Below are 14,706 nucleotides of genomic sequence, written 5' to 3'. Positions count from 1 at the left end.
AGGCTTGTTATCTCTATGTTCCGCTGCTCCGCAAAATCCACAGTAAAATAGTAAAGACTTCATCCATTAATAGTGACTGCAAGTTCTGCTACTGTGCATTATGTTCAAAATGTTTGGCGGGGGGACCTGGTTAAGGGTTCCTATTGGAAAGAGGATATTATTGTCTTTAATCTTCGAGGTGTACTAAGATATAGCAAAAACAAGCAATGAATCACTATAAACTGGTAAAATTATAGAATAGCTAAATATAACTCGTAGACAAATGTATATCTATAAAATAATATCATTTGATTAAACCAACAAAATACATTTATATCCATTAATGTTGTTGAGTGTATTAAAGCGAAAATTAATTGGCTAATTAAATGAATAATATTAAAACGTTATTGCCCTAAAACAACTCCCGCGTATTGAATAGAGAAAATGTATGAATTATTAATAACTGACAAACGGTGCATAAAACACTAAATATTTCAAATAGGGTTTAAGAAGTAAAATAGGGTACTAGGACAGCCTACAAAATAAAGAATCTCAAAGTTTGTTTTTCTACACCAAGCATATCACACCAAGCTTATACCTGCTACTTCTCTCCATATTCAAATATGAAACCTGACTTTATTTAGCCTATTTCAATTGTAAATGTTCAGTTAGCTGTGTACTATATACACATAAATTGTATTCATATTTGAATAACCAAAGCCTGCTTTGTTAAAATAGGCTACATAAGCAAATCAGTTAGCCACTTGAAATTGACCAACTGATCATTTATTTAATTTATAAAAAAAATTAAACGAGCACATGATCACATTGCATCTCGGTAATAACCTTCTTTTTAATGTATTGCTTTCATTTCAATTAATTGACCTTTTCTTATTATGAACATATTGAAATGACTTGTTTCCGTACATAATTCTAAAACGATGTGTTAATAATGTTCTTTAAAATGGATATTTCCACACTCATGCATGAACTGAATCCATAGATTTAATCATGAGGTGTGGTTAAATAGATTTAACTTCATGTTGCGTGGTTTCGGATACCAACGTAAGTAAAACAGCAGGCTACTATTTCGATATTATCGCTTATTGCTCCCTGCAGCTCTGTGTAAGTCGATTTGGATAAAAGGGTCTGCTAAATGACTAACTGTAAATGATTTCGATAAACTGAAAAACTTTCCAGACGATATACCCGCCGTCTATAGGAGTAATTGCTCTCTTGATTCGACCTGTAAAACAGCATGTCAATAAACCGCGGACATCTTCGCCGGCTATTCTAATTTAATATCTCCACTCTTTTTCTTAAAATAAGCCTTCCTTTTAATACATTTTAAATTATTATCATAACGTTTTACAGCAGAGTCCCCAGGTTCGATCATTTCGCATTTGAATCCACTTTATGTTTGACTGTTAACGCACAGTTGGAGAAGAAAGGCTGACCCCTGCCCTCAACGAAATAAAGACATCGGCATATACATCACACGGGCCATTAAAACCAACTTAACAGCGCGATTTGTTCTTGCTTTCCTCGTTGTCAATGCTGTTTAATGATAATTCAAAACGCGCACTGGTTTAACATTTTATCTCGCATATGGATGCTATACCAGCCTTACAAACATTGGCGCAAACCTCCTTATAGCCAAAAATGGAGCATTTCGTCAGGGCGAGAATGAATACACTTCAAAGTAAATAGGACAACGTGAAATACAGCCACATAACTAGCGTCTGCTCCTGGCCATTTCGTCAGACTACATTACAGACGAGGAGAAAACAGCCCAAACAAACGAATCATTTTGTCGGACTGATCATTAACTGCCCCGAACGCATAAACTCCCATCTAATTCTCCCATATATTCTTAAAAATGAATGTTTGTGCAATACACGAAGATGGAAACTTTAATAGCACAAAGAATCAGAAAGCTTGGGTAATGTTAATAATGTTTTCTTATTTAATGATTTATGACGACTTTATTTAGGCCAAGTAGGCAGGGTAGGTCATTGCTAACCAGGAAATGTTATTTTTGTGTGAATTTGGGTAGGAAAACCTAGGAGTTAAAATATTTTCCAATTTAAAATTACAAGGATAACTCAGTTTTCTTAAAATAACAGGCATATAAGGTAACAAATCACACTTTGGTTGTAAATGCGAATGGCAGCCCATATGTCTTACACACTGAAAAAGTATTTTTTGAGGAACTTTCTTGCATGTTTTTGTGCATGTTTCCGCATTTGTTTGTTAAAAAAAAGTACCGACTCAGAAAAGGCCTCAATTGTGATAAAAACATTTTATGCATAGATAGACATCAGACTTAATGCCTTTTTTTATTGAAGCAGATGAATACCATTAAGAAGACATTTATACAGTGAAATGCTGTATTTTTGTTTAAGAATAAATCTTGTATAAGAATCAAATTCAAACATTTTTCTTAAGCACAGCATGCCATCATTCCACCCATGCACCACTGCACATATGAGGCGCCTGCGATGCCATATAGCCCTGAGAAGCTTTGGCAAGAGTTTTCCACCACTCCTGGATCGGCATTTTTCCTGCTCAGTATGTATTGCATGTGTGCGCTGAGACACACTTGAGAGTCAGAAGTATTCTGCATGTGCATGTTATTCATATACAAATAAAAATGTACTTTATTATTTAATAAATAGAAAATATAAGACAAAAGCACTAAAACCACTTGGAAAATCAATGGTGACAATAAAGCAATGTTCCCAACAAACGTTTCTCATCTTTAAATGTTCTTTTCCATAGCATATATTACATGCCTGCAATGCCGTTCTTGAATATTCAACAACAATATTCATTGGCTTAACAGAATCCCACCCGTTTCCTGACCTCCATCATCACAGGAGCTGCAAGGCAGCAAGCTTTATCCGCTCCTTCAGCCAGTAGACTCTCAAGATACCCCCTGTCGGCCCTCAGTCTCTGGATCTCTTGCCGAATAGGTTCCAGCTTCTTTACAACAGCCTCAGCGACCACATTCTTGTACTGTCCGGTGTCCAAACCGTCAGCCATCCTGACCACCTCCTCCACGCTCTGTCCAGACACGGCCACGTGCACAGAGACTAAATTTGATACACCCGGACGGCTCTCAGGCTCATAAGTCACTTTAGAATTGGAGTCTGTCACAGCCCTGCGAATCTTGAGGACAATGTCGTCAGGTGTATCAGTCAGAAAGACTGTAGCTAACATTTGAGGATCTGACTTTGACATCTTGGAGGATGGATCTCTCAGAGATTTCACCTTTCGAGTGGAACCTGAGAAGTAAAAGAAAAGAAAAGTTAAAATCTTTTATTAGCATTAAAGCAGGATTTTGCAACATTACTTAAAGGGATGGATCACACAAAAATATTGCCATTTATTCACCCTGTGTCATTCAAAACCTGTCTATGTTTCAATAACACAAAAGGAGATATTTTGAGAAATGTCTTTGTGGTTTTGCATCCATACAATGGAATTGAATGAGGGCCAATGTTGTTTGGGGACCAACATTCTTCAAATTATCTTCCTTTGGGTTCTGCAGAAGGAAAGTCGTACAGTTTTGGATTGACACCTTGGATTGAGTAAATGATGAAAGACTTTTCTATAATTTTAACATTATGCTAGTTGTGTGCTTCTTTATATTTCATATGCATCTATTCACACAAATTGTCCAAATTTAAGCCTCTCGGGAAAGCAACAAATTTGTACAATTATTTTGGCTGGTCACAAATAGCCTCTACTGGTAATGACTTGGAATTGATTTCAGGGCAACAGATACTGTTTGGCTTCTCCTTCAGCCTTGGTATAGCATGCATAGACAAAATAAAAGCAGTCAAAGATGTATACAGGGAGACGGAAACTGATCCAGACCTCTCCACAACCTCTCGCCATACACACAGAAGCCTTTGTGATGTTACGATATGGAAACCCTCCCAAATCTATTATCACCCCATCACCCAGATATAGGAGGAAGAGACCGATCCTTTAATCAAACTATCATCACACACATGACTGAAGGTGATGATTGCAATAAATGAAAGAGCGTAGCTCAAAAACGACCTTGTCTACGATGCTCCGACATGCCAGCCACGTGTGCGGAAGACTTAATTGCTTGAGGGTACGACAGCTACGTCTGCATCTATATTCATAACACACACCGCTCTACCGAAAAAGGAAAGAGGGGAGCTTGAGGAGACACTTGATACTGTAGCGCTGACTAGTTTTGTGTGTGTTTTCTGAATGACACAAGGCAATTTGTCTTAACTGTCCTGTTTTCCATTTTTCAGGGTTCATGCCCAGGTGAACCTTTATTAGGAGAACGGACTGATTGAAATGGGTTAAAAAAGTTAATGTCATGACATGAAAACATACTTAGCAGGGCACAAGGTTCGGGAAAGAACTCTCCGTACTGATTGTTGAAGATGCGGGCCAGGTCCTGGGCGAGCTCCAAATGCTGGATCTGGTCCTCCCCTACTGGCACATGTGTGGATCTGCACAACAACAACAACAACATCTCTCGCTCTTAAACAAAAACCTGGATCACAGTCAGAACTTAACAGATGAAGACCGTAGGCAGGCTTACTTGTAGAGAAGTATGTCTGCAGCTTGTAACACGGGGTAAGTGTAAAGTCCCACACTGCCCTCATTCTTCTGCTTGCTCTTCATCTGTGAGTCGAAGAAACAACAGAACTACTGGAAGGACTGAGGGGAAAGTCTGAAATAAATCTTAAGCACCTTTCATTACTCTTGGCTGCGACATTCTATTTGTTTTTATTACAATGGTGTCTAACATCAAGCGCTGTCTCCGTGTCCCAGTTCGGGCTGTTCAGGGTGGAGTTTTGCCACATTAACACACACGGGCAGCATCCAAAGGCCTCTTTCCGCCACGTTTCACGTGCACTCAGCTGTTGAGTAAACAGCTAGGTGTTTTCCCTACAGCGGTAGGAGGCTTCTGGCCCAGCGCTCCGCCAGCAGCAATAAAAGGGTTGTCCTCTATGGGTGAATCACAGTCATTATCGAGCCCTGTCTCTGGCTGCCAGGTCCACCCACCCCCACGACCGGCACAGGAAAAGCCTGTCGCCGTGCCACATTGAGAACAAACAGAGGAGGGAAGCCTGAATATTCAAGCTGGCATCATACCATCTTCCAGAGGGCGCTGGTATATCGTGTTTCTTTTTATTTAGCACAAGGAAACAAAAATTGTGCGTGCTTATTTTTTTCAATAAGCTGGTTTAATTACCAGCTATGCCATAAAACCAAACATGTTTTTTACCTTCCATTGAGGCAGGTGTCTCAATCGAGGCATGCTAGTGAGGCAGCCCAGGATCCAGGAGAGTTCGGCGTGTTGAGAGACCTGCACATGTAAAACGTGAGATTAAATTTTCATAGCAGCAAACCCAATCAAACAATTAAGAGCATTGCACTATAAAAAAAACAATTAATAAATGAAGTAGATTAATATAAACAGGGAACCCCATAGTGCCCCCATGTGGCAGTGAGGAGAACAAGAGCCTCATGACCTCCCAACAGGTGCACAGTGGAACAGAATAAGCTTGTCTCTTCACATCAATGATAAAGAACTCATAAAATGTGAATCTACAGATTACCAACAAAGTTTTACAAATAAGCGCAAATCTTTCTGTTTAATACAGTGACACAGCTGCCATCTCTCAGATTCACAGTAGGATTCTGAGGCGCCTGATGTCAACCCGAGATTTTATGGCACGGGATGAGAGTGATATTTATTACAGCCAGATAATCGACCCGAGAGGGAGAGACAGCGTATGTGAAGATGATGGGGGACTGCAGACTGCTAAATCTGATATAGCTGGAGAAGCAACCTCAAGAAAGATGAATGTGATCTACCGAGACACAGAAATGACAACATAAAGGGATTCAGTTCAACCAAAAATGAAAATTCTGACCTCAAGAAAGATGAATGTGATCTACGGAGACACAGAAAGGACGACCAAAAGAGATTCAGTTCAACCAAATTCTGTCCTTATTTACTCAACCTCCAGTTATTCCAATTCTGTATAAATGTCTTTGTTCTGATGAATACAGAGAAAGATATTTGGAAGGATGCTTGTAACCAAACAGTTCTTGGCCACTATTCACCACCAAAGCAGGAAAATTGCTTTATATATTTATTTGTTCTGTTAAGCACACAAGAATATGGTTTAAAGAATGTTTTCCAGAAAAAACTGTTCTGGGGGACTTTTGACTATCATTGTAATTCTAGTCAATGGTGGTCAAGAAGTGAGTAAATGATGACAGCATTTATATTTTTGGGTGAATTGTTCCTTTAAGCAATGTTACGCGCTAAATATAACTACTCCTTAGACATAATAGTTTAAAGAAACTTTGTTTTACACAAGGTAAGTTCAAATATGCAAGTCTGTAAAACATCGCTCTTGATTTTTTTAATATTATTACAGTGAAAGAGCTTTGAGTGCAACACATACCAAATACACAACATGAAGCCCTAAACCTAAGATCCAATCGATTTTAGCTTGTCACCATTTTTTCAATGAAGCTGAGTGTTTTCCTTGGGCCACGGTATTATTTTCACATGTGTAAGAGTCTTGAGGTCGTATGGTCGATGGGAGGTCCTAAGTCCTGCCAAGATATGGGGCATAAAGTTAAAATGGAATAAAATCTGGGGAAGTGTGCGCACGTGTGTGTGTGTGTGTGTGTGTGTGTGTGTGTGAGCTTTCACATGCTCGCAGCAAAGTTACAGCGAGCAAACAGTCGACTCCACAAATCCAACATACTTTCACTCTCTTGCACAACATACACAAACACACAGTTGAAAGCATATCAGGTGGCCGAGAGGAAGAAAACGTCCACACCTATTATAGTAACACTTCAAATGTTGCTCAGTTTGATAGAAACGTAGCAGAGGGTCAGCAAGTTGCGGCATACAGTAAAAGCTATTCTTATCCTGTTCTCTCAGTTTTATGTGGTCCTTTTGAAGTAAACTGTAAAAATGAATCTGTGTTTTCGCCATCCTGTGAATTTTTCCACAGTAGAGATAGGAATCGGTTGGGTAAAATAAGCATTAAGGGTGAGCCTCAATTAAATAAATATTTGGCAATGGGATATGTGTTTTAGCTGACTGCCAATTATTCTCAAAACTAAACTTGCAAAAAGGTGCCCGGGACATTTTTGTTTTGGCAGCAGGTTTGAATAAAATCAACCTGCACAGTTTAAAAACATAATACTAGCAGCAGCCATGCTTTAATGCGTTAATATGTGGTGTTTACATGAAAGGGAACCTTCATCGCACGCCGGAGGCCTTTAGGTTTAAACCCAAGCGGGACTCACCTGAGACTGCTGGAAGAGAATGGAGCGAGTTGGGTCGATGCCACAAGCTAACAAACTGGACACCATGTCCAGGATGTTCTCCCGGAGAAACTGCGGGTCCTGAGGCTGGGTGATGGAATGAAGATCTACAATGCTGTACATGACTGAACTGTACTTTCCCTGAAGGGCCACCCAGCTCTCTAGAGCTCCAAGATAGTTCCCTAAGTGAGGAACACCTGTAGGCTGGATTCCAGAGAAGACCCGCTCCTCATGGGCACTCTAGAGGAAATAAGAGAGAAAAAAGTTTGTTTGGAAATCTGTTGAAAATTACAGTAAAGACACTGCAATATAACGAAGTATAAGTGCGTAAAAGTGGACTTAAAGTGCAAAGGAAGTAAAATAAGGAGATGATTGGTGTGTGGAGGTTATCTTGGTTAAAGCTAGGAGAGGAAGAAGGTGGACGCCTTACACAGTTTTATTAATGTTATCAAAGCGATAAATCCAAAGCATGTCTAACGCTAACAGAGCACCCTACCGGCTGAGAGAGTGCTAGAGCGGAACTGCCATCCAGCCAATGAAAACACTCAACAGTTCGCAGCTAGCCAATTGGAGCTTTTAAGAGGCACATAATCGTGGGATAACATTCGCATTAGTGGTGCTCCTTACAAAAATAGCAATAGAGGAGGGAGCACAAACATTGTAAACGCGTAATGTTTACTTCTGGTATGCATCACGAGTCCCTGAAGATTATTTCTGATAACAAGCAAAATAAATAACAAGTAAGATACATTAGGTAGCTAGTTAAAAGTATGTCTAGCCAGCCAGTATTATTTTGGGTTTAACATTAGAAGAACAGTTACTTGGCTAAACTTAAAAGTTACAAGACCCATTCAACAAATTGTTTACTTAAAATTAATATACAATAAAATATTGATATAAATCGGTTGAAATATAAATTGTTTTATTATTAGTCACTAGCCAGACCGATAAACCAACACGCACCGGAAGTGAACTACTGATGCGTCAGTTGAAACTGTTGTCACTTCACTGACAAAAAATTCAAAATTTGCAACATAAAACAAAAATAAAAAAAATGCATAGTTGGAACAGCAAAAATGCATTTGATAATAAACTAAGAAAATGAGAACACAAGAACATTCAAAACTCAAAGTTTACGTTTGACACAACCTGTGAACACCTGCGTCATATACATGAGGTGGTTGACTTTGGGGCCCATTCATATTATGACATCATTGCCTGATCTGAGGTCAGTTTGGCTTGAGGGAAGCCTACATCCAAGAGAATACAATCACTGATCCAGAGTCATTGACTTGTCAGTCTATATAGAAAGAAACAGGCTATTTATGCCATTACTGGGTGAGTAATTGCAGTGGCCCGGATGCACTGGGCCTCTCCGAGGTGTCAGAAGTGATTTGGGTCTGGTTCATGTGTGTTCTCACCTCGTGCTGTTCCCCTCCGGCCGATCATTAACCATCTAGACATGGTAATGGTGTCATTTGAGACAATCGCCCACGAGCAAAAACAACACAAGTGCAAACTACCGGAGGAATAATCAGCCTATCACACCTCCCATCTACTGACAAGGTTTTTAGGGTTGGCTGGCTGATGTAACGATGACAAATTAAAGCAAAGATGTGAATGACATAGTACACTTAAAAATCTTTATTCATTCTATATAAGATTTTCCTTATTTCCTTATTACTGACCTGAGGATATATGTCAGGTCAAAAGCGAGCGAAACAAGCTCCTTCAGTCTCACCTGGTGTAACAAACACTATCCATTTTCATCAAGACTCTTTCTTCAGCCATTCTTGATGACACATGACATAAGTTACTTCTCTGTTCACATTTTACTCTGACAAACCAAACACTGCTGTGACAACACTGTAAAGTGGTGAAATAATTCTTCATCCGTCTAACATATGGACTATACATTAAGCTATGTGTGTGTATGTTACAACAGATGACAAGGTTACATAGACCTACAATCCCTGGTGTTAAATTCAGAAACATTCCAGAAATATTTAGTTGTGTGTGTGTCCCATGTTGTGTATTATGTGTAATAAGTTAGAAATATACACTAGAAATATAGTTAAATATAATTCGCTTAAAAATGCAATGAGCTATTGCAGCACGATTCCTAAACGGTTTGTCACAATAAAATTTTCTGAGCAATTAATGGCCAAGAAAAAACTACTGCTGTCAAATCCATTAATCAATTCCAAAATAAATGTTTGCGCTAATATGTACGTTTGTTAATATGAGCACACACAGTACATGGACAACAAATATTTACATAACTATAAACTTATATTTAAATATAATTTATATTATGTAAAAATATAAATATTTATTACATAGATTTCTTAAATCTATACATGCCTGTTTTTTATATACACGCCACACACAAATATACATAAATACAAACATTTATTTTGGAATCAAGTAAATTGCGATTAATCGATATGACTTTAATTACCATATAATCATATAATTACCAAATATACATTTTACTGATAGTTAGCCTATATTTACATATATTTTTATTTTATAGTGTATACAGTATATTACCTACTTTATTGTCTATACACCAAGTGAAGAGTACGGGTGATGGAAAAACAGTATCAGATAACAGAGCAAAATATCCAGTTGCCGAGTGTTTTTAGTTCAGAGACACTTTATGCATCAACTACCCATTTAAAAAAATTGACTGTTCTTGTGTTTATAAATTTATTTCATTTAGGCCTGTTATGCTCACAGCAACCCAATCTCAAAATAAGCCTTATAAAATGCAAAAAAAGGCTCTAACAGACATGCTAAATGAAATGATTACAACCCCGAAGAGACATCCCGACCTTGACGAAACAGAGGGAGCCTAACTTGACTTCAGCTTTCCAGCAGAGACGGCCATCTTTGCATGCCAATTCCAACAAGGCCTTTCAGCACCCTTTATGGTTCTGCAGGAAAGCATCAGCAGCTCAGTCAATATGGAGACCCTCTCTACAGGAGGTGATATTAAAGAGGCCATTTCTGAACGGCACCTCTGACCTTCCCGTCCCAGTCCATTTGTCCCCCACCAAGCAGCTTTACACACACAGAATCTACTGTTGCAGTGTCTATCAGCATCACACCACTCTCCTTATTAAAAGAGACATCACGCTGAACGGCAGAAACACGGGCCTTTATCCTGTCACTCGGCCTCTCACGCTCTCAGTTGGGTCACTAACAAAACCCTGCTTTGCTTGAGCATTGGACGGAAAACCATTAAAATGCACCTTCCCCTGCTTTAACAGACTGATTCGGTATGTGTTTTCGCTGCACTGAAACACACTCAGCTTGAAGCGAAGTGAGAACGACCAAAACTAAAACAGAGGGGTGAAGATAGAGACCCGATTAGGGCGGAAAACACATTAGGGCAAGAGTGAGCGACAAAGCCAAAACGAAGTGAAAGAATGAGCAGGAGACAGCGTTAAAGATGAGGTATTTCAGGGGGTGTACAGGAGGTGGTGAGGGGGCAGGAGACAGAGCGTTTGATTAAATCTGCGGTTGACGTTTCGGACAGGTGAGATTGATGAGGTTCCTCTATGCTTCACACTGTGCGGAGAGCGCGGGGAGAAGAACAGAAACATGCAGTGTGGAGAGCCAGGGTTGGGGCCCTCTCGCACCGTGGGGTCCCCGGCCTGATTAATGGGGCTGGAGTCCCTTCAAAAACAGCGCTCCCAGCAGAAAGGGCCGCACCGCGCTCCAAAAATAACCAGGACAGGACAGCCGCTCCACTACAGACTGGTGCTCCGAGCCAGAGCCCAAACCCAGAACCGTTTAGGAGCAATCACTTTAACCGCCTTACCATCTTCTCACTGCTGATCACATTACATATTAAAAAGACAAGTTGCGCTTAGTTTGACATGAAATATAATTATTTGCGAACTATACGGAAAAGGCCGTCGAAATCTCAAACCATAAACCAATGCCTGGCACGGAGAATGACAAACGTTTTGCATGGATTATATTACAATATTTGGACACTTTATATAAACTGTAGTCAGCAAATAAAGGACAAAGCCAATTCTGCAGTTTTTTCCTTTTTGGCCAGGAAAAAAGCAGAGGCGCTAGCCTACTAATGACAAATTAAACACATAAAACTCACAACGAAGCAGAAATAACCTGCACGCACCTCATAAATTTATCAATGTGTAATTATGGGAACCCTCACAAACTCAAGAGCCAGATTTTTTTCCTCTCTCGCTGCTTCTTTCTCACTTTAATTTCCTCCAACATAAGCACTGACTGTTGGTTTGGAGCACAGCCCAAATGCTTGATACCAGATAGTGAGTGCAATTCAATTAACTAGTACGTCAGTTTTTCTGCACCCATACGTGATAAAGAGCAAAGGTCCAGCATATCTCAAGGAATTGAAATCCAAAGCACGCTAAATTATAAAACATTTTGAGTTCTGAAGGAATTATTCTGCCTACATTTGCGTTCATCCTTCAGAATGATAAACTGAAATACACAGCGTTGTGTGAAATAAAGTGCTCTGCTGACATGTAAAAACAAATCGTGTAATTAATAAATGTAATCAGGCCAACCTCACGTGCACCTCCTTTCCTGCAGTTTCCTCTCTAGAGAGACTCCGGGAGTCGGTTTAATGGTTTTAGCTGACATGAGAGTTTGAGCATTTCGACCTGAAGGAGAATTAAGAGCCGTTTCCCTTTTGTGACGCGCAAGGTTGAGATGACTGATATCAGCCATTAAGACCACAGGCGATTAAGGGCCGGATAGGGAACTTCATGTTTTATAACACAGCTTGGAGCAAAGGCCCACTGCAAAGTATGGAAGGCTAATCAGAGTTGCTACAGGATTTGATTGAAACAAAAGCTTAGAATTTACTTGAGCTTTATTATTTTTAAGTGCATAAAACACTTACACAACAGGGTCTTTCAGCAGTTCCTTATAAGCACAACAGTTTTCAACACTGAATAAAAGGCTAACATCTAATTTGAATTCGTGAGCTTGCTGACTTTGGAGGTAAGAAGCGACCAATCCCAGTATTGACACAGAAAATAAAATGACATCTAAACTTGCTCATTTCACAGTTTTCCTTAAATTAAATTTGCAAGATACGTTTTTGACACATTTTTTATAAACCGTGTTTATTTATAGGCATAGATTCCATTAGGTTACATTTCACTCTCGCTTACACTTGGACAGAAAGATCTGTGCCGATCAGGTCATGTCATATCACGACTAAATGACTTTTAATAACCTTTCTTTGCCAAAGAGTACGCTCAGTGTTTTGACGCACATCACACCTCGGGGCATTGTGAACGTCCACGTTAACACACACTCGCCAACATTTGGAGAAAATTAAAAGAAATGAAAACCAACACCTCATTTCAAATGTTGTTGCTGGTAATAAAGGACTGCTGGGACGGTTTTCACGTCTTTCTATAACCCACCACAACCACCCCCTCACTCACTCCCACAGTCACGGCGCTCCACACTTTAGCGTCCCAAGTGACACGCTGTCTGTAGCTAACAAAACAGAGACTGACTGCCAGCGGTGGATGCACATTCCTACACGGCAAGTGTGCAGAAGCCATCAAAGTCAATCAAATCCATGTTGAAGGCTGAAGGCACCGAAGCTCCAAAGTGCTCTGTAAAAGGCTTAATAATTCACCGTATTTGGGTCCAGTTAGATACACCATAGGAATTGAATTGTTAATTTACAGACTCTTAAAGCGATAGTACAATTAAAAATTAATATCCGACCATTTTATAAACCTCATGCTGCTGCAAACGTTTAAAATACATGAGAATTATTGTTGCACTGAAGTGAAGCGAATAAAATTAAGCAGGAGCACAGTAAAAGCTACAAATCTCATGTTCCTCCAAACAGAATTTATTTCTTACATGCATGATCTAGAATGTTAATCACTGATGGTCACCATTGCCCTTAACGGTATGGATTTATTTCCAATTTCTACTTTATTGCGTTTCACAATAAAAAGGAACTTATATAGCTTTGCAAAGTGGGGTGAATAAATGACAGAATTGTCATTTAACAATGTAAAAAAAGCCTGCGAAGCTTGTCTCAATTCCTGACATTTTAGTTTTTGTTTGGATTCTAATTGTGAGACATGCAAATGTTTTAGGATTCTATCAGTGTCTAAGGAAACAAGCATTGAGGCTATAAACAAGTACACTTCGCAACTTTAAAATTCGAATATCAAATCTGATATTCACACAATTATGTCAGTATGCAAGTAAGGAAAACTTTAAAGCAAAGACATTAGGTCATAACAAATCACAGTTGTGTGACATATCTGAATAAAACTCTTCACTTTCCAAACTATTTTTATTTGGACAAATATAGGAACAAACTGAATTTCATTATTTTCCACCAATCTTCTGAGACTTAATGCACCAATTAACTAATCAAAATAAGTGCCAAAGGTCTGCTCCTGCTATCTCAACCGCACCTTCACAATGATGTTATTTGCCACATGCCTAAATGTAAATATTCAGCAAAAAAGCAGAGCACATAAATGCACGTTAAAGCATAAAGAACTTCATAAACACGAAAAAATACTAATGCATAAAATGCTCTTCTGCCAACTTGCAACATTTTTTTTATAATATTCTATACAGAGCATAAAATCTAACTTTTATAGACTATTAAACGCGGCAACTATGGAATCACGACTAAAATGTCTCAGTGCTAACTGCCTAAACATCACATTAAAACAGGCGATGAACTTTAAACTTCCCAGACTGACTATTGCGATACTTTCTTTCAGTTTATTAGAAGGTAAAAACTGAAGGGGAAATAACGTGCAGATTCCCTGTAAAGCTGTCAAATTGGGAAATAACTAAACAGTGGAAAAAAACAAGAGCATCTTACCGTCGTTGCCGTGCTTTGCTGGGCTTTAAACAATCTTCTTGGGCAATGATTCTTTGTAATATAGCGAAAGGCAAATTTCACGTTAAACCGAATGGAAAGCGCCATCTTGAATCCATTCATTCTCGTACGGTGCCCAATGAGGCACATATGGCCAAAAAGGCGTTTCTAAAACATATGACCAGAGAGTGCTTAGCTGCTTAAGTAAAACCCGTTTTTTCATGAAGATCGTTCTAAAACGTTTTTTTAAAGACAGTATAATGTTTGCTTGCTGCTGACAGTCGACCAGCCTACAGTAAGCTATATTAAACTGTAATATTTGACTATATACTTGTACCACTGATCCTTTATAATGAGTTATACAAGTTACTAGGATTTTTTATTGTTATTGTAAATAAGTTAAATTTACTGACTCAAAAGATACACAGTACTAATATCAGCTGCCTCCTCATGTTTTTTGAAGAACTGCATTAAAATTGCATTTTGCA

At 39.0% G+C, this 14,706-nt stretch overlaps 1 protein-coding gene across 1 annotated transcript; it reads right to left on the bottom strand.

Moving 5' to 3' along the window:
* Positions 1-2,234: 2,234 nt before the first annotated feature.
* On the bottom strand, positions 2,235-14,343 carry wars2 (tryptophanyl tRNA synthetase 2, mitochondrial). Its single transcript, XM_079463669.1, has 6 exons — positions 14,222-14,343; positions 7,318-7,575; positions 5,264-5,344; positions 4,574-4,656; positions 4,363-4,481; positions 2,235-3,266 (listed from the first exon to the last, which is right to left on the bottom strand). The coding sequence occupies exons 1-6, from the start codon at positions 14,339-14,341 to the stop codon at positions 2,818-2,820; spliced, it is 1,110 nt and encodes a 369-aa protein (XP_079319795.1). The 5' UTR covers positions 14,342-14,343; the 3' UTR covers positions 2,235-2,817.
* Positions 14,344-14,706: the final 363 nt, after the last annotated feature.

This window comes from Barbatula barbatula (genome assembly GCF_947034865.1).
Source record: "Barbatula barbatula genome assembly, chromosome: 9".
NCBI lineage: Eukaryota > Metazoa > Chordata > Actinopteri > Cypriniformes > Nemacheilidae > Barbatula > Barbatula barbatula.
This window is presented reverse-complemented; position numbering and strand designations above follow the sequence as displayed.